The 17,571-nt window shown below is 57.0% G+C and overlaps 2 protein-coding genes across 2 annotated transcripts; both read right to left on the reverse strand.

Moving 5' to 3' along the window:
• Positions 1–273: 273 nt before the first annotated feature.
• On the reverse strand, positions 274–9,430 carry Tubb3 (tubulin beta 3 class III). The gene is made up of 4 exons (XM_047527076.1): positions 9,281–9,430; positions 2,930–3,038; positions 2,381–2,491; positions 274–1,651 (listed from the first exon to the last, which is right to left on the reverse strand). The coding sequence occupies exons 1-4, from the start codon at positions 9,335–9,337 to the stop codon at positions 576–578; spliced, it is 1,353 nt and encodes a 450-aa protein (XP_047383032.1). The 5' UTR covers positions 9,338–9,430; the 3' UTR covers positions 274–575.
• Positions 9,431–10,379: 949 nt separating this feature from the next.
• Mc1r (melanocortin 1 receptor) lies at positions 10,380–13,561 on the reverse strand. Its single transcript, XM_047527077.1, has 2 exons — positions 12,621–13,561; positions 10,380–10,989 (listed from the first exon to the last, which is right to left on the reverse strand). Coding segments are annotated over exons 1-2 (942 nt in total). The 3' UTR covers positions 10,380–10,988.
• Between the last annotated feature and the right edge of the window lie 4,010 nt (positions 13,562–17,571).

Here is a 17,571-nt window from a genome sequence, read left to right on the forward strand (position 1 = left end):
TAGGAGATGCACTGAGGTTCTGGGACAGGGCTTTATCAGACATGGCTGGTATCCTCCAGCTCCCCTTCCCCACTTCCAGGAGCTCCCCAGGGCTTTGCCCTTGAGATACCCGGCTTCCAGCATAGGTTTGTCTCAGTCACCAGCCTAGGAAACCATGGCCTGTCCCTACTGGACCACCCTGCTACCTCTCCTCACCCTTCTGAGACACTTTCACAAAAAAAAAAAAAAAAAAAAAAAAAAAAAAAAAAAAAAAGTCTCCAGCACCAGGCAGGGGCATCTGACAGCAATAGATTTATTAAGACCCCCCCAAAATATAAACACAAACCAGTAAAAAACGAAACAAACCATAAAACACAGGCCTGGAGCCACAATTAAGGAGACAAAATGAGCAACACGAACACGGAAGTGGCCTAAGTGGGAGGACAGCCCAGTGGACTCCTGTGGGGCGGGGTTGGCCATAAATACTGAAGGACAGCACGGGAGCCCCCAGGTGCTGCGACGGCGCTGGGAAGCCAAGCTGGGGCAGCACGACCGCGCCACGGCGCGGGGCCAGGCCGCGCCGGCTGTGAGCCACCTCACTTGGGGCCCTGGGCCTCCGACTCCTCCTCGTCGTCCTCGTACATCTCGCCCTCCTCCTCGGCCGTGGCGTCCTGGTACTGCTGGTACTCGGACACCAGGTCGTTCATGTTGCTCTCCGCCTCGGTGAACTCCATCTCGTCCATGCCCTCGCCCGTGTACCAGTGCAGGAAGGCCTTGCGGCGGAACATGGCGGTGAACTGCTCCGAGATGCGCTTGAACAGCTCCTGGATGGCCGTGCTGTTGCCAATGAAGGTGGAGGACATCTTGAGCCCACGGGGAGGGATGTCGCACACGGCCACCTTGACGTTGTTGGGGATCCACTCCACGAAGTAGCTGCTGTTCTTACTCTGGATGGCCAGCATCTGCTCGTCCACCTCCTTCATGGACATGCGCCCACGGAAGACGGTGGCCACGGTGAGGTAGCGGCCGTGGCGTGGGTCGCAGGCAGCCATCATGTTCTTGGCGTCGAACATCTGCTGGGTGAGCTCGGGCACGGTCAGCGCGCGGTACTGCTGGCTGCCCCGGGCGGTCAGCGGCGCGAAGCCCGGCATGAAGAAGTGCAGGCGCGGGAAGGGAACCATGTTCACGGCCAGCTTGCGCAGGTCGGCGTTGAGCTGACCCGGGAAGCGCAGCGAGGTGGTGACCCCACTCATGGTGGCCGACACTAGGTGGTTGAGGTCCCCGTAGGTGGGCGTGGCCAGCTTGAGGGTGCGGAAGCAGATGTCGTAGAGCGCCTCGTTGTCGATGCAGTAGGTCTCGTCCGTGTTCTCCACCAGCTGGTGGATGGACAGCGTGGCGTTGTAGGGCTCCACGACCGTGTCCGACACCTTGGGCGAGGGCACCACGCTGAAGGTGTTCATGATGCGGTCGGGGTACTCCTCGCGCACCTTGCTGATGAGCAGCGTGCCCATGCCCGAGCCGGTGCCGCCGCCCAGCGAGTGCGTCAGCTGGAAGCCCTGCAGGCAGTCGCAGTTCTCACACTCCTTGCGCACCACGTCCAGGACGGAGTCCACCAACTCGGCGCCTTCCGTGTAGTGGCCCTTGGCCCAGTTGTTTCCGGCCCCACTCTGACCTGTCAGGGAAGAGGAGGTGGTGACAGGCCCGGCCAGGGGCCTGCTGCCCAGATCAGCACCTGCCTGAGCACGGCAGAGGGTGACTGTGGAAGAGCTGGTGCCTGCGTTCTGTAAGTACATAACCTGCCCAGTGCACCTTCTCCACCTGCCGAGGGTCCCTGGCCATGGCAACTGGGTGCTGGGGGCCCCAGCTGCATGATGCCCAGCATCAAGAACTCTGGACAGGAAACTGAGACCCTGGGGTCAGTCCAGTGCCTTGCTGTCTCCCAAGGGCAACCTGGATGTCCAGCCCACCTTCCCTCCAACCTCAGAATACTCGGTAACTCAGGACTGGAGGAATACTAGCATCCACCAGCTGGGCGTGCCAGATCAGGAAGGAGGAAGTGAGGTGAGGCCTCTTTCCGCACCTGTGTGAGCAGGTGCCTGCCTGGGGCACAGGCGCAGAGGTATTGGCCTCTCCCTGCATGCTCATAAATGGTGTCCCCAGCTTCTGTCCCACCAGTTCTGTAATGATTCCAAAATCTTACTTGTATTTTACTCCTCATTCTTCTGGAAATGCAAAAGTGGTGTTTCCCACACAGAATCCTTTCTCTGCACCTCCAGTGCCCAAAAGATTATTTTCAACCTGCAAGAGGCTTTGTCCTATTTCTGACTCGCCCCCTCTACAACCTGGGTTCACCTGCCCAGGCTGCTGGACCCTCAGAGCATATATAGCAGGGGAAACTTACCAAAGATGAAGTTATCAGGCCTGAAAAGGTGCCCGAAGGCCCCAGACCGGACACTGTCCATGGTTCCAGGCTCCAGATCCACCAGGATGGCCCGAGGCACATACTTGTGAGCTGAGGGGAGAGGGGGGTTCAGTAATGTGGTTACAGTGAGTCAGGACTCCCCTCTTCCTTCTAAATCCCGCCATGTGTAAAATGGTCGATACCCTAGATGGGCAGAATCAAGTCACACATCCCTGTGGGCAGGTTAATATTTCACCAGTTTGCTTGGAAATCACTGTGTTGGTTACCAAACAGCCCCTAACCAAGCCCTCCAGGTGACCTGGCTGTGGGCCCTCCCACTGCCTGCGCCTCTGGACTGCACACATGCCCCGATGGCCAGTAGATGTTTGCAGCTCACTCTGCGCTGGTTGTCAACTGATCTGTCATTTTCATTCTGTGAGTTTGGATGCCCCATCTCCAGTACACCTGTTGGCCTCTAGGCCACCTGGTGGAGGTGGAGATGTTAGAACTCCGCCTGCCCAGGCGCCCGTGCCCAGGGGGAGTGCTCACAGGAGGCTTCGTTGTAGTAGACGCTGATGCGCTCCAGCTGCAGGTCTGAGTCTCCCACATAGTTGCCACTAGGGTCGATGCCATGCTCATCACTGATGACTTCCCAGAACTGCAACAGAGGCACAAGGAGGGTCAGCAGGCAGCCATGCCCCAGGCTAGGCCCCGTCCCACCTGGAGTCTCACAGCCCACAGCCCATGACTAGAAAAACCCTGGCTGTCACCTGTCAGTTGACCCACTGCTTGCATGACCAGGCTGCCCAGGGCCCAGGGGTGGACCAGGGCTCTGCCCACACAGACCAGGTTCCCAGACCCAGCTTTGCATTCATGGGCAAAGAGAAAACACCTCCTAGGGTAGTTTTACTATTCCTTCTTTCCAGACAAGGAAATGCAGGCCCAGATCTGGCATGTTCTCAGCCATTGTGTGTGGCCCTTGGCGCAGAGTAAGCAGGGTCCAGTGCTGGGGCTCAGCACTGCCTGTCATGATTTAGATGTGAAGTGTCCCCCAAAAGCTCACATGTGAGACAATGCAAGAAGGCTTAGAGGAGAAATGACTGGGTTAAAAATGACCTAGCCCAATCAGTGAACTGATCCGCTGACAGGATTAACTGAGTGGTAACTGAAGGCAGCAGGTAGCGTTAGCCAGAGGAGGTGGGTCCCTGGCCTGGGGGCGGGGGGGTTGTGCCTTTGGGGTATATACTTTTTATCTGGCATGTGGAGTCTCTCTCTCTGCTTTCTGATCATCATGTGAGCTGCTTCCCTCCGCCACACTCTTCCACCATGATGTTCAACCTCACCTTGAACCCCAAGGAATGGAGCTGGCCTTCAATGGACTGAGACCTCTGAAACTATGAGCCCCAAATAAACATTTCCTTCTCTGATTGTTCTTGTCAGGTCTTTTAGTCACAGTAGCAAAAAAAAAAAAAAAAAAAAAAAAAAGTGACCAAAACACTGCCTCAACCAGGTGGACTCCAGGGACCCTGAGAGCCAGTCTCAGCAAGCACCCCAGCTGGGCCACTAGGGTCCCACCCAGGAACAACTTCCCTGAGGTCACCTCAGCCAGCCTGTCCACATGTAGCCTGAGGTACATGTTCTGCCTCCTGCTACTCTCACCTGTCCCACCTTAGACAGGAACACACAGTGCTTCTCAAACTCTGGTCCCACACCTGCAGCAGAGCAGGGTAGCATGGGGCACATGCAGAAGCATGGTGAGTGAGGACTCACAGCCTGGCCCCACCTCTTCCCAGCTGTGTCACCTCAGGCAGGTCACCAGGATTTTCTGTGCCCTGGTGCAGTCTATACAGTGAGCCAGATGATAACAGGTCTTTGTAGGAATACAGTGAGCTAATCGATGCAAAGCAAATTAACAGCTCATGGCAGATAGTTAGTGCCATGCAGAACCATTAGCACGCATGCCAGCACACAACACACCCCAGGTGAGAGGGAGCTGCAGAGAAGGTCTGCTTTCAACCCAGGGACACTTCCTTGGGGCACAGGGTCTCCTGACAGGAAGCAGGCCTCCTCAGTCACATGCCTATGACTCCCAGGTCTGTAGGACTGAGGCCCCTCCCATCACCTCCTCTTTGCTCCTCAGGGCAGCTGTGACTTTCAGAAGAGTTAATGGTGGGAAGGCCTCCAGAAACAAAGGGCCTCTACACAGGAGTCATGTGCTGGTGGGAGAAAACCCTTTGCATGTGCTTGTCTATATTTAGATGTCTGACAGAAACAGGGGTGCCTGGGCTCCTGGGCTGGGAGAGGGACTGCTTTTCACTGACCACTCTTCTTTGGTACTGTTGGAATTGTCATGTGCACATGTTGGCTTTTAAAGTAAGATTAGTTAAAAATAAAAAAATTTAAAAGTCCAAAGAGTTTGAACAGAGCAGTTATTAATAAAACAGGAACCTGGCAGCTTATCCCAAGGGACTATTTTCGGAGGTCACCTCTCAGCAAGATGGGACTGGATTTCTTCCCCTCTTGTGCACTTTTGTCATTACTAAGTTTTGTTGTTCTCTCTGCAGTAAGTGTGTGGTAATTTTTGTCAGGGAAATAAAAACACGGAAAGGTCGGAGGCATTTGGAGCTGTTTTGCTCTGACCCTGGAGGCCATCTCAAAGAACTGTTTGGTTGCTGACAATCCAGAGCCAGGGTTGAGAGGAGCTCAACAGAGTGTGTGTGAGCCACTCAGTCACACGTGGTAGCCATGCATCCAATGAGAAGCAAACCTCCCCAGAGAGGGGACCAGTCTCAACCCTGACAGGGTGGGCGAAAGAATGACGCTCACAAGTGACGGCCCAGGCTTGACAAGAAAGCCTTCCACAGGCTTCCTGTGGGCCTCACTGCTAACGAGACCTTCAGTGCTATTTAAAGTCTTAAAGTCACATGCACAGGTGACTTAAATGATGTGGACCAGAAGAATGGGAAACCGTGTCCGGGCTGGGGAGTAGGACCCAGAGGGGAAAGGTGTTTCCGGTTTGCGGTGCTTCTTCCTTTTTTTTTTTTTTTTTTTTTTTTTTCTTCAAAGTCTCAATACGTTGCCCAGGTGGGCCTTGAACTCCTAGGTTAAGTGACCTTCTTGATCCCCCTGTCTTCCCTAGCAGCTGGGACCAAAGACTAAAGCCATCAGACTCTGCAGTGTCTCAACTTTTTACAGGAAAAACATATTAACCATTGCATTTGTAGTTTAAAAAAAAATTGGTGGGCACAGTGGTGCACACCTGTAATCCTAGGGACTTGGGAGGCTGAGGCAGGAGGATGGCAATTCATGAGACCCTGACTCAGTGAAAAATCAAGAAAAAGGGACTGGGGATGCAACTCAGTGGTACAGCTTCCCCAAGTTCACCACTCAGATTAAACAAATCTAAAAATCTTATCAGTAAAATACATTATGTAACATGTTTAATAAACAAAGCAATATAATTTTGAAAATTAAATAGCATTATTGCAGAAAAGGCGTAGCATGGATCCCTGGTTCCGGGTTCAGTCTTGCTTTGCGACCCCAGGTTGTCCACAGCAGCCGGCGCTGCAGCCTCGGAGGACGGGAGGACCGGGCTGGGCCCAGAGCGCCAGGCGGGGAAGCTCCCGCCCAGTGGCTGGCAGGCCCCGCCCGCAGGCCCCGCCCAGCGGCGGAGGGCGGGGCGCCCAGTCCTCCCGTCCCGTCCCACCGCGCAGACAAAGACGCCTCGAGGCCAGCCCAGGACTGCCCTGCCCCGGGCGGAGAATGGGGTCGGGCCCAGACCCCGGCAGGGAACCGGGGAGGGAACAGGGCGCCGCCTCGTCTGCTTGGGTGGAGACGCTGGTCCCCGCCCACCCCGTGGTGACCACGCCGTTTCTGCAACAGACCTGGACCTAAAACCCTGCTCTGCCCAACCTGTGGCGTGATCCCGGGCAAGTGACTCAGCTTCCCGGAGCTCCGGCGTCCTGTCCTTGGGGGCGGGGGTCCATCTCGCCACTGCCTTCGAGATGACGGAACAAAGCCCTAGGACGGCGCTTCAGCACGCTCGCACTCGGCGGTGCTCTCACGAGCAGCCAATGCTCTGCTGCCTCTGCCGAGCAGCGTTCCTCCTGGCCGCCCACCCTGGCCTGCCTCCACCCACGCACCCCAGCCAGGCACCCCCTGGAGCCCTTGGCCCTTTGTTTTGAACCAGGCCCACCCAGGAACCCAGGAGCAGGGAAGCGGCCCCTTGCCCACCTGCTGCGAGTAGGCAGGTGAAATGCAGCCCATGACAGGGACCCTGCCACCGGCTGTACCATTGGCAAGCAACAATGGCCAAGAAATGTCCTGTGGTCTGGGGTAGAGGCCGAGCAGATGAATCCTTCACATAGGAGCGGGCCCAGGGGCTTCCAGCTTAGTCTCTTGGGACCCTCCAGGGCAGGGTTGGGGGGCTGCAGAAGGGAACTGCTAAGTTGCTTCACACTGATCACTGATCACCACAAAGGGGGAATGGAAAAGGAAAGTATCTCTATCCCCCCAAGAAAATTTGCCTGTTTGCTTGTTTTTGTTTGTTTGTTTCCTTTTAGTACTAGGGATTGAACCCAGGGCCTGCCACACACCAGGCAAGTGCTCTACCTTTGATAAACATGCCCAGCCCTTTATATTTTGAGACAGTCTCACTAACTTGCTCAGGCTGGCCTCCAACGTGGGGTCCTTCTGCCTCAGCTGGGATTATGGAATAGCTGGGGTTAGAGGCTTCGCCACCACGCCCAATCAGAATTTTTTTTTTTTTTTTTTTTTTTTTTTTTTTGTACCAGGGATTGAACTCAACCACTGAGCCAGCCACATCCCCAGACCTATTTTGTATTTTATTTAGAGACAAGGTCTCACTGAATTGCTTAGGGTCTTGCTAAGTTGCTGAGGCTGGCTTTGAACTCTCGATCCTCCTGCCTTAGCCTCCGGAACCACTGGGATTACAGGCGTGCACCACCATACCTGGCCAGAAATTGTTTTATTGTTGTTGTTGGTTTTGTTTTGGTACTGGGGATTGATCTCAGGGACACTTAACCACGGAGCCACAACCCCAGCTCTTTTATTATTATTATTATTTTTTTTTTATTTTAGGGTCTTGCTAAATTGCTGAGGCTAGCTTTGAACTTGTGATCCTCCTGCCTCAGCCTCCCCGGTGACTGGGATCACAGGCATGCACCACCACGCCCAAGACAGAAATTAAGTTTTTAAACAAATTAAGAAGAACAACTCGAAAGGAATTAAAACAGGCAAACCTAAGGTCCATAGTCTAGTTCTTAAGACACTGTCCAGCACTCTGTAGGCTGCATGAGGAACTGGGTATAGCCTTGACTTCTAGCCCTGAGCTTTTGCCTGATGCCTGCCTGTGGGATTTAAGTGCTGGGCCAGTCCTAGCAATAGGAGCAGGGTCACCAGGCAGGCCTCAGGGTTGCCAAACTTCCCTCCCCAAACTAACCTCTGACTCTTCCAGGAGCAGATGTTCAGAGCAGGCCTGGCCCCTGTGACCACAGTAAGGAGTCTTCAGCCCCTCCCATCAAGTCCAGGCAGCTGTCACAGAGTGCCCCAGGGGTCCTGATTAGATCTGAGAACCCTGGCCCTCAGGCCTCCCCTCCCCCAGGATCCCTCCTAGAGGGACACAGCTGTCTCTTCTGGTGATTAGGGAGTCTCCCAGGTACTGCCCCCCCCCCCCCATCAGAGGCATCTCCACCCTAGAGCTGAACTTGCAATTAACATGTCAGCCACGTGGCTGCCCCAGCCCATTGTAATTAGCTTTTTTGTTCCTGCCTGGTTTCCATGGTAACAGTCTCCCGAGGAAGTCCTTGCCCAGCCCCTTCCCCTCCAGGACCTGTCTCCCCCAAGGTCCTCCTGGGAACTAGCTCCACAGCATCCCTGAGCTGCTGTCCCTGGCTTCAGTCCTGACAAAGCCCTGTCCCTCCACATTGTTCTGCGGACGGACGCTTCCATCCACCCAGCCCAACCCCAGGTCTGCAAGGGATAGAGCCAAGGGGACAGCCAGCTGTCTTCCACCTGCTGTGTAACCTTGGGCAGGGAACACCCTTCCAGGACTTGGGGACAGGACAGCTACCACACAGTTTGGGAGGGGATGAGGACACCTGAAGTTCCATGCAGAGTCACACACCAACACCTTTCCTGGGCTCAGTCTGACATCTGTGAGGTGAACTAACAATGAGGGAAAAGTGGAGGGGGATGCGGCCTCCATCCCTGGACCACCCTTTGTTCCGGTGTCCAAGCTGTAGTGGTAGGCCCTGGGTGGGCGCGGTCCAGGGAGGCAGGGGGGCCTTTGCCCAGAAAGAGCAGGGTTGAAAGCAGAGTCCAGTTTTGGACCAAGGTCACCCCAGAACAGGCCCAATTACTCCAACAAAGGAATAGGGTGGGGCTAGGAAGCTAGGGTTGTCAGAACAAGGTTGGGGACAGGAGGGTGGCTGTGTCCCTTGGAGGACATCCTGTTCCTCCAGTGAAGGTTTGGGCAGAGGGAATGATTGTGGCTTTGGGGGAGAGCCCCACCCAAAGCTGCTCACCCTAACCCTCACTCAAGGCTAAGGTGCGGCCCCAAAGAGGGCCACGCCCAGGCAGTCCCCCTGCTGGCCTGCTGAGGCCCCCGGGGGAAGGAGAAGGCATAGATGGAGCTGAGGTTTAGAGGTTGACGTGTGCTGCCCCCCAACTGGCCGAGGTCACCTGGGCAAGGGCTGAGGAAAGGCGGGGTGGGGACGCAGGGCGAGGGCGGGGGACGACGCTCATCCCTTTGTTCCGGGCTGGGAGCGGCGCGGGGTGCAGCCCGCGGTGCACCACGTATCGCTGCCCGGGGCCGCTGCCCGGTGGGGGCGCCGGGCCGCGCCGGGACGCAGGGCGGGCGGGGGCGGCGCGTGTCCTCACCTTGGCCCCGATCTGGTTGCCGCACTGGCCGGCCTGGATGTGCACGATCTCCCTCATGCTGGCTGCGTCGGGCGGGCGGCGGCGGAGCGCGAGCGGACAGTCGGGCGGGCTGCGGAGGGTCGGCGGCCCCCGCCGCCCGCTCTTATAGCGCCGGCCCCGCCCCCGCCGGCCTGACATCAGCGGGCGCGGCCAATCCCAGGGCGCCGCCGCAGAATGCGGCACCGGCTCTGCAGCATCAGCACCGCGCATCCCGGCTCCGCCCGCGCAATGCGGCGCCTACTCCCGCCGCCCGGACTGGGCCCGGCCGGTGCCTCTGAAAGGAGGGGCTGGCCCCTAGAGGGGCCGGTTGTGCGGGTAGGGGCTCCGGGGAGGACAATAGAGCTCCCCGTGGCCCTGGACATCCCTTCCCGCCGCGGCTGCCCTATTGGGTTCCACCGCTGCTGCAGCCCCACCCCGAGGCTTTGTGAGGAGGGTCTTTCTTCTCCTCTTCCGCTTAGGAACCAACTCCCATCTTCCCGGGTCCCTGTCTTGTGGCAGACAAGGTACTCTGTTCTCTGCCGGGTCGGTCCGTAGGGGTGGGTGGGCGAGGCAGGAAGTGCTGGAGCAGACCCTGAACCCACTAAGAAAGCAAGCTTCAGACGGGACCCAGAAACATCCAAGTCAGGAGAGCTATGGGACAGAGGGCGGCAGGTTATGTGTGCAGCTCAGAGTCAATGTCGTGGCAATGGAGGGTGCCACCTGCCCTTCTTCCCCAGTGGGATGCCGTGAGGAGGCATTGCACTCCCGGGCATCCCCAGCGCCTGGCACACGGCCCCTGCTCTATGAATATCCACCTCAGGAATCGTCCTAAAGGTACATAAGCCAGGCAGTGGACCCCCGCCCGCCCCCAGGGCAGAAGGTAGTGGGCAGCAGTTTCTGACTGACTGGTTCCCTGATGTCACCTATATCCTTGGACTTTTGCTACAAGTGAGGGCGAGGAGCAGGCCTGGAGCCATCGGGAACTGCCTACCTAGGGAAGCTGTGTGCATGGAGACGGGAACATCTGGTAGAGAAGTCCAATGGTCAGGAGAGGAGGGAGAGGGGAGTGGCCGTGCCCCACTCTATACATACTTACTGCACTGGTTTAATACTCATCTAGGGCCAGACATTACAGTGGCATCTTATAATGAGGTCCTCCTGACATTTTGATGACAGAAATCCCTTAGGAAGGGTCTCCGGCAGCACCACAGTGGTAGCGCCCCAAGCAGCATCCGCTTCACAAGCCAGCAGCTGAGAGCAAGCCCTCCAGTCTTGCAGGAGTGCTCTGTGGTGAGGTCGCGTTTCTCTGCCCTCTCAGGAGAAGCTCTGCACTTTGGCAAGCATAGAAATGGGTCTTTTGTTCTCAAGATGTGCCCCTCCCCCATGGTGTCCATGATGTGGCTTTCTGTGGTTGGATTCCAGCTGTCCCCATTCAAGGAGTCCTGGGTGAGCATTTGGCTGTGCCTCCTTGTCTGAACAAGGGAAGAAGCTTGGAACCATCCATAGGCCTGGACTGCCTCTCTGCTGGGATGGCCTCAGACCAAGCCAGCTCCCCCTCTGTCCCCAGAGGGCTCTGATGCCAGGCTGAAGGCTGACTCACTGTTCTGTCTCCCAGCAGAGACGGGCCTTGCCGGGAACAAGCAGTCAGCGCTGGAGCTGATGGCATGGTGGGGGCTGCTTACTAGACCTGTCTGAGAGAAGGTTAGCACACACAATAGCTCCCACAGATCCTGCCCCAGGGAGTGACATCCACTGTCTATGCAGGAAAATGAGGTTGCCATCTCAGCGAGAAGCCTAGGTCGCCTCAGAGGAGGGGCCCAGGGGGTCTACCACTCCCTAACACCAAGCAGTGTAATTCACCCCAATTCGCCTACAGCCCTGAGCTTGCTCTTGGACATCCTGAGTCCCCAGGCAGACTCATCCCATCATCAGAGGCCTTGTCTAAATATTTCCCAGGGCTGGCAGAGCACTGACCCAGCTCCCAGGAGGGCAGTGCCTAGCAGAGAACAGCTCCTAGCCCCTGTTCTACCCTGGACCACAGAGCCCTCTGGGCATCTCATAGTAGATGAGGATGATCCCATTCACTGTGTGCCGTAGCTGGGGGATTGCAAGGATGGGGACAGGAAAGGGGCATGCTCTGGTTGGGGTCAAGTATGTGCACCTCGGGGGCTGGGATTGGTGATCCTGATACTACCAGTGTGTAGTTGGGTCAGAGGCAGCCTGCGTGGTATGAGTCTTATCACCATGGGGTGACTGGGGGAGGGGGCTGCTGAGCATGTGTCCGTGGCTCTGTATCGGGGTTTGCAGCCACAGAGAGACAGACAGCCAAGAAGGAGTTGAGGGTCTGAGGTCCACACGCTCTTCCCTGGACACTGGAGGCCACTGGGACTGTGGTCTCTTCCCCTGGGTAGGCAGCATGGTTTCTGGGATTCCCTTTTCCCCATCATAACTCCTGTCCCTGCCTTCCCCCGACCCAGATTTCAAGCAACTTCCGGAAGAAGCCAGACAGATAGTGGTCAGGCTGAACCTGAGCACAACATTATTACCAGACTCTTCCTGGTCCTGAGGCCAGGCACTGGCTGCTGATTCAGGCCAGCAGCCTCTTCTGCAGCCAGAGCATGCTTTTGCTGGAGCCCCATGCCTGGGGTGAGTGTGGTGCCAGACTCACACTCTCGGGTTTCCACTGAGCCGGCAAACTGGCCTTCAGATGGTCAGCCCCACTCTGTGGACACCCCCGCCCCCATGCAATTAGGCCCATCCTGCATATCCAGTCCCCACAGCTCACTTTTTAGAGCAGCCTGCTGTACGGCTGCGGCTGGATCTTTCTGGTCACAAAGCCTTTTTTCCTGAGGCTCTGGACAGGAGCAGTGTCCCTTCTCCATGGCTCCCATTGCTCTTCTAACCCAGAGACTTCCTGTGCCAGCTGCTGAGGGCACAAGCCCCAGGAGCTGGCAGTAAAAGCCAAGTGATGGTGGAGCTGCCTATTCATGGGTGGAGGCAGAGCACCCTAGGACAGAGAATGTCTCCTCAGGAGCCTTGGATCTGCCCCTGCTGCCCAGTGCCCAAGGCCTTCCTCTCCCCAGCTTCCTCCATTCCCCACAACTGCTTTAGAGGGATGGTTCCTGGAGGTCAGACTTCCCCTCTCCCTGGGCCAGGTCTGTGCTTCCGCACCTTTAGAGATCGTCTAGTCTGTCCCTTGATAAACAGGACCTGGAAGGGAAGAGCCTACCCAAGGGCACACAGCCCTCGGGCGGCTGGATACCACTATCTTGCTCTGCTCAGCACCCTGGGCTTGAGACCAGAATCCACCCTCCCTGCTCACCAGGAGCACAGCAGCACCTCCTTGAGTGTCAGGCGGAGCTCACGGCTACGGAAGGCATAGATGAGAGGGTCGACGATGGAGTTGCAGATGATGAGGGCCAGGAAGAGGTTGAAGTTCTTGAAGACGCAGCTGCAGGCAGGGTGCTGGGGGCAGAGGATGATGAGGGTGAGGTGCAGGAAGAAGGGGCCCCAGCACAGGAAGAAAACACCCAGGAGAGTAGTGAGGGTCGCAGCGCCCTTCAGGCGGAAGCCCTGGTGCACTGGGCGCTGCCTCTTGTGGAGCCGGGCGATGCCCCGGGCATGCTGGCATGCCCGGGCAAGCATGTGGATGTAGAGAGCTGCCATGAGTGCCAGCATGGCCAGAAAGAAGGTGACGAGACAGAGCAGGACGGCCACGTGGTTGTAGTAGGTGATGAAGAGGGTGCTGGAGAGGATGCTGGCCATCCAGATCGCCACGATGGCCCACCGTGCACGGGGCAGCGTCACGATGCTGTGATAGCGCAGTGCGTAGAAGATGGAGATGTAGCGGTCCACGGCAATGGCACCCAAAAAGCAAAGGCTGGACACCATGGAGCCACAGGTGAGCACGTCGATGACATTGTCCAGCTGCTGCACCACGGTAGCTGGCGTTGCCAGGGCACCCACCTCCAGCAGTAGGAAGATGGTCGTCTCCAGTGCGTTGCTGGTGCTCACCAGCAGGTCCGACAGGGCCAGGCAGCAGATGAAGCAGTACATGGGAGAGTGCAGGTTGCGGTTCTTGGCGATGGCAACCACCACCAGCATGTTTTCCACCAAGCTCACCAGCCCCAGGCCAAGGAAGAGCCCATCAGGAATGGATACCAGCAGGCACTGGGGGCCGGTCTGGTTGGTAGCCAGCCGGAGCTGAGGGGTGGCCATGGGGGTGGAGTTGAGAGAGCCCAGGAGCCTCCTCTGTACAGGCATAGTCCTGTCCTCAGAGCAGGGTGGGTGGATGGGGGAGCTAGCTCCAGCTGTCAGTCTCCAGGCATCCTGCTCCACTCACTGTGCATCGGGAGGGTTCAGGTGTCACTCACACACGTCCTGCTCATACTCACCCTCTCCCTGGCTGGACAAAGTTGGCATAGGCATGGCCTGGGCAGAGTCCAGACACTTCCTGGCCAGGATCCTGAGTTCTGCGGTGTGGACCCTCTGCTAATGGAGCCTCAGTTCACAGTGCCAGCAAACCTAGTCCTCCACTGGCCTCCCGGCCTCTTTTCTGGAGGCTGCTCAGGTTGGGACATTTCTATGATTCTCGCCTTCTCCCAGACTCTAGGTCACCTGCCTCTGATAACTCTGCCTGGCCGCCTGCCTCCCTGGGCCAGGGGCAGGCTGAGGAAGAATGGAGCCTTTCTCTGCATCTTTTAAGTTGTCTGCGGAGCCCCTCCTCCAGAGGGTGGCACATGATGGGCGTGCGCCTGGGATGCGTGAGCGCCCCAGGAACCGGCCGCCAGGGGCGCGAGTGGCACCCACCAGGCGCCAGAGCCCAAAGACTCCTGCGCACAGCGCCACGTCAAAACCCTGCTGACCTTCCCGTGCTCCTGCCCCTTGCCACAGTCCTGCCTCTGCACCCCCTTCTGCGAAACTTCTGATTCTCCTGCAGCTTCATCTCGGCTTCCTCTGCGCTCCCTGTGCTGCTTGGCTCTGCTCCACGGTGTGTGCCAAGTGGCACTGACACCTCTGGGAATTTTTTTTTCTTTTTTGAGACAAGGGCTCCCTAAGTTGCCCACCACCGTGCTGGCTTTATAGATTTCTTTCTTTTTTATTCATTTTTACATTTTTGCTGTGAGTGGAGTCCCACCAGAGCCACACTTGCCATCCTGAGAACATGTAAAATGATTAAAATCTCAGAAAGTTGTCAAGGCAGGAGTCACAGCCTCAGCAGAGGCACAGCTCTGGACACACCCCCACGGGACCAGCGTGTGACACTAGGGCAGCTCTTCCCCCTGGCTGCAGCACCCTGGGGGCTGGCGGAGGACTGTGGCTTACTGGAGACTGGACTGAGTGCGTCCTGTCCAAGTCCACCAGCACCCTGTCAGCATGCGGGCGTGCCGCTCACTGGGGCACCAGCTGCAGCTGCCTGCCCCTCCCTGGTGGCACCCATTTCTCCTGGGAGCATCAGGACCTGGAGCTGGGGTCACATCAGGGCAGACTCTTGCCTCCGGCCTTAGTGGGCCACCGGCAGGTGAGCGATGAGAGCCATTCTCAGCCCTCGCCTGGGTGGGGAAGGCAGGCCTGCTCCCACCTGGGCCTCTGCTGGGCTCCCTCCAGGGTGTCCCAGCACTTCCTGGGCAAGACACATCTGCACGTGCGTTTGTGTCTTACGTTGTGGGGGACTGAACCCAGGGTCTTGCACATGCTAGACAAGCCCTCTACGAATAAGCTATAGCCCCAGCCCATTTAAAAAAATTAGATTCTCTTTTGTGGTACTAGGGGTTTAATCCAGGGGTGCTTTGATACTGAGCTATATCCCCAAACCTTTTTATTATTTATGATTTATTTATTTATATATTGGAGGTACTAGGGATTGAACCCAGAGGCCCTCTACCACTGGACCACACGCCCAGGCCTTTTATTTTGAAGCAGGGCCTTGCTAAAGTGCAAAGACTAGCCTCAAAGTCATGATCCTCCTGCCTTGGCCTCATGTGTCACTGGGATGACGGGTGTGGCCACTACACGCAGAAATCCTGGTATGTTTTCAAAGCATTTGTTACTGTGATAGTCATGCTAGAATCCATTCTCTCACTCCCTCATCTACCCCACTGCCAGATGACTCGGGCCACGCCACACACACCACACTGGCGTGTGAAAGCATAGGGCAGCACCCCTAACACCCGTTAAACACTCCTTACATCTCCACTCTGCAACTTAGGAGCTTCTCATTTTCACTTATGGAACACTTAAGGACAACATGAATGAAAATCCACAAACGGCAAACTCACAGAATGACAGATGCCCCAACCTGAGGACACCCAGGAAGCAGCACCTGCCCCAGAACAGCCTGGGGTCCCTGCCTGCCTGCCCTGCAAGTCACTGTCCTGACCTCCACACCACAGGGGGGATTCTACCTTTCTTGGAAGGTCATATAAATGGAACCTTCTTGTTCATATTTTGACTCACACTGAGATTCATCCTTGTTATTATGGGTAATTAAAATCTTCCCATTTAGACCATGTGGTATCCATTATGTGAGGAGATCATACTTGGCATTTGGATGGCTTCTGGCCACTTGGATGACCCAAGGTGCTGCTGAAGCCTTGGTGCCTGTCCTCTGGGGGCCAAGGGGCATGTTGGTGCCATGAGGTGTTCACCTTTAGTGGATCTGACCAACCATTTTCCACATTGGTGGACTTTTTCTTTCTGGCAGCTCACCAGTCCGCCCAAGCCCTCACTGAGAGGCTGCACAGTGCTGAGTCCCCCGTGGCCAGCATGGAGGACAGGGCCCACACTGCCAAATCCTCAGCTCAGCTCTTTGCCTCCATGACCTCTGTCCCTTATTGAGAACTGCCCAGGGGAGTGGGGTCCCCAGCAAGAGGGCTGTGCTGTATTACTGGCCCTGAAGCTACGTGGAGCCCAGACACCAGCAACTGCAGACCACTGTTCGCCTCGGGGCAGCGGCAGGCCAGCAGCCCCCACAGCCTGCTTCCGGCCACATCTCAGGGATGTGGGTGTTTCCACTTGCATGAACAAGGCCTTTGAGAGGGATGCAATCTTCCCCACCCCGCCTCTGCCCAGCTGGAGACTTCAAAGGCATGAGACTGGGGTAGGCTTTGTCAGAGGTGACCACATCCTTCCTCCCGTGAGACCCAGCTGGTGGGCCTCAGAAACAAGACAACCCTGCCTCAGGACTCCCATATTGGATCTCACTGGACACCTGCTGCAGGTTCTGTGGGAAGGAGACCTGGCTGTCTTGGCACCCCTGGAGGCAGGAGACTGGCCCTCAGTGCAGCTCCCTGTCTGGCACCAGGTGGACACACTTGGCCTTTGCTGAGTACCGTGGTGCCCGCAGCAGAGCAGTGCACAACAGGCCTGCCCTGCACACACTCCGTGGCTCCAGCCAGGCCACACAGGGATGGCGGGACCACTGCCTGACCCTTGTGGCTAAGCATGGATTCTCAGGAAGGACGGGGTCGCCATGTCTTGATGACGTCAGCGTCCTTTAAAGTCCCTGTCTGGGAGGTGACAGGGAGGTTTGCTCCCAGGTGCCCACCCTGTCTGGCTCAGCGAGAAAGGTGCAGCTGGTCAGCAACCCTGCCCACCACACAGGGCCTCCTGCTGTGGCCAAGGGGTCCAGAGCGGAGCCAGGCCTGCCATTAGCCCTGGCTTGCTCAGCAGCTAGGCCTGTGGCTGTTCAGATGAGATGTGAGCAACACTAGGAAAGTGCTCAGCTGCAGCACTGCTTAAACCCAAGTGGCACTGCTGAAATGCTGTGGACTCCAGGGCCTCTCGGGAAGCAGGCCTGCAGCTGAGCTGCTTCCTCAAGGCCCAGGGCCACTTCTTCCTGCTTCACTAACCCTGGAGTGCTGGCTCTTCATTTCAGAGCTTATTGCTTCCTGGTTGCAGGATGGCTGCTACAGCTCCAGATATCACACCCGCCCCAAAGGACTTAAGGCAGGCAGTAAGAGGAAGGGCACCAGGTTCTCCTTGCTTGCCTGTCATTTCCAGAGAACTAACCCTGTCCCAGCAGACCTCCCCTCCCCACTGCCTGAAGTTTACCACAGGTCACCCCAGCTGCGGGTGTTGGGGTGTTACCCAATCTGGAGGTGGGTGGAATCCCCTGCCAAACTCAGGCCAACATAAAACTTGGGGTTGCACCTCCTCCTGGCCCCTCCTTGGGTGGAAGTCAGGGCTGTGAAGGGGCAACCCCTCAGCTTCCCGACCCTTCCAGAACCAGACAGGGTAGGGATTGAAGCACACTCTACCCATGAGCTACCAAC

Source organism: Sciurus carolinensis, chromosome 16 (genome assembly GCF_902686445.1).
Source record: "Sciurus carolinensis chromosome 16, mSciCar1.2, whole genome shotgun sequence".
Lineage (NCBI taxonomy): Eukaryota > Metazoa > Chordata > Mammalia > Rodentia > Sciuridae > Sciurus > Sciurus carolinensis.

Bases quoted from the DNA above. Each gene is read 5' to 3' on its own strand.
- Tubb3 (XM_047527076.1), bottom strand. From the start codon at position 9,337: ATGAGGGAGATCGTGCACATCCAGGCCGGCCAGTGCGGCAACCAGATC. The intron at 3,039-9,280 runs GTGAGGACACGC...CCTCTGTTGCAG, and splicing joins GCAACCAGATCGGGGCCAAG to TTCTGGGAAGTCATCAGTGA. The intron at 1,652-2,380 runs GTAAGTTTCCCC...CTTCCCTGACAG, and splicing joins GCCTGATAACTTCATCTTTG to GTCAGAGTGGGGCCGGAAAC.
- Mc1r (XM_047527077.1), bottom strand. From the start codon at position 13,561: ATGCCTGTACAGAGGAGGCTCCTGGGCTCTCTCAACTCCACCCCCATG.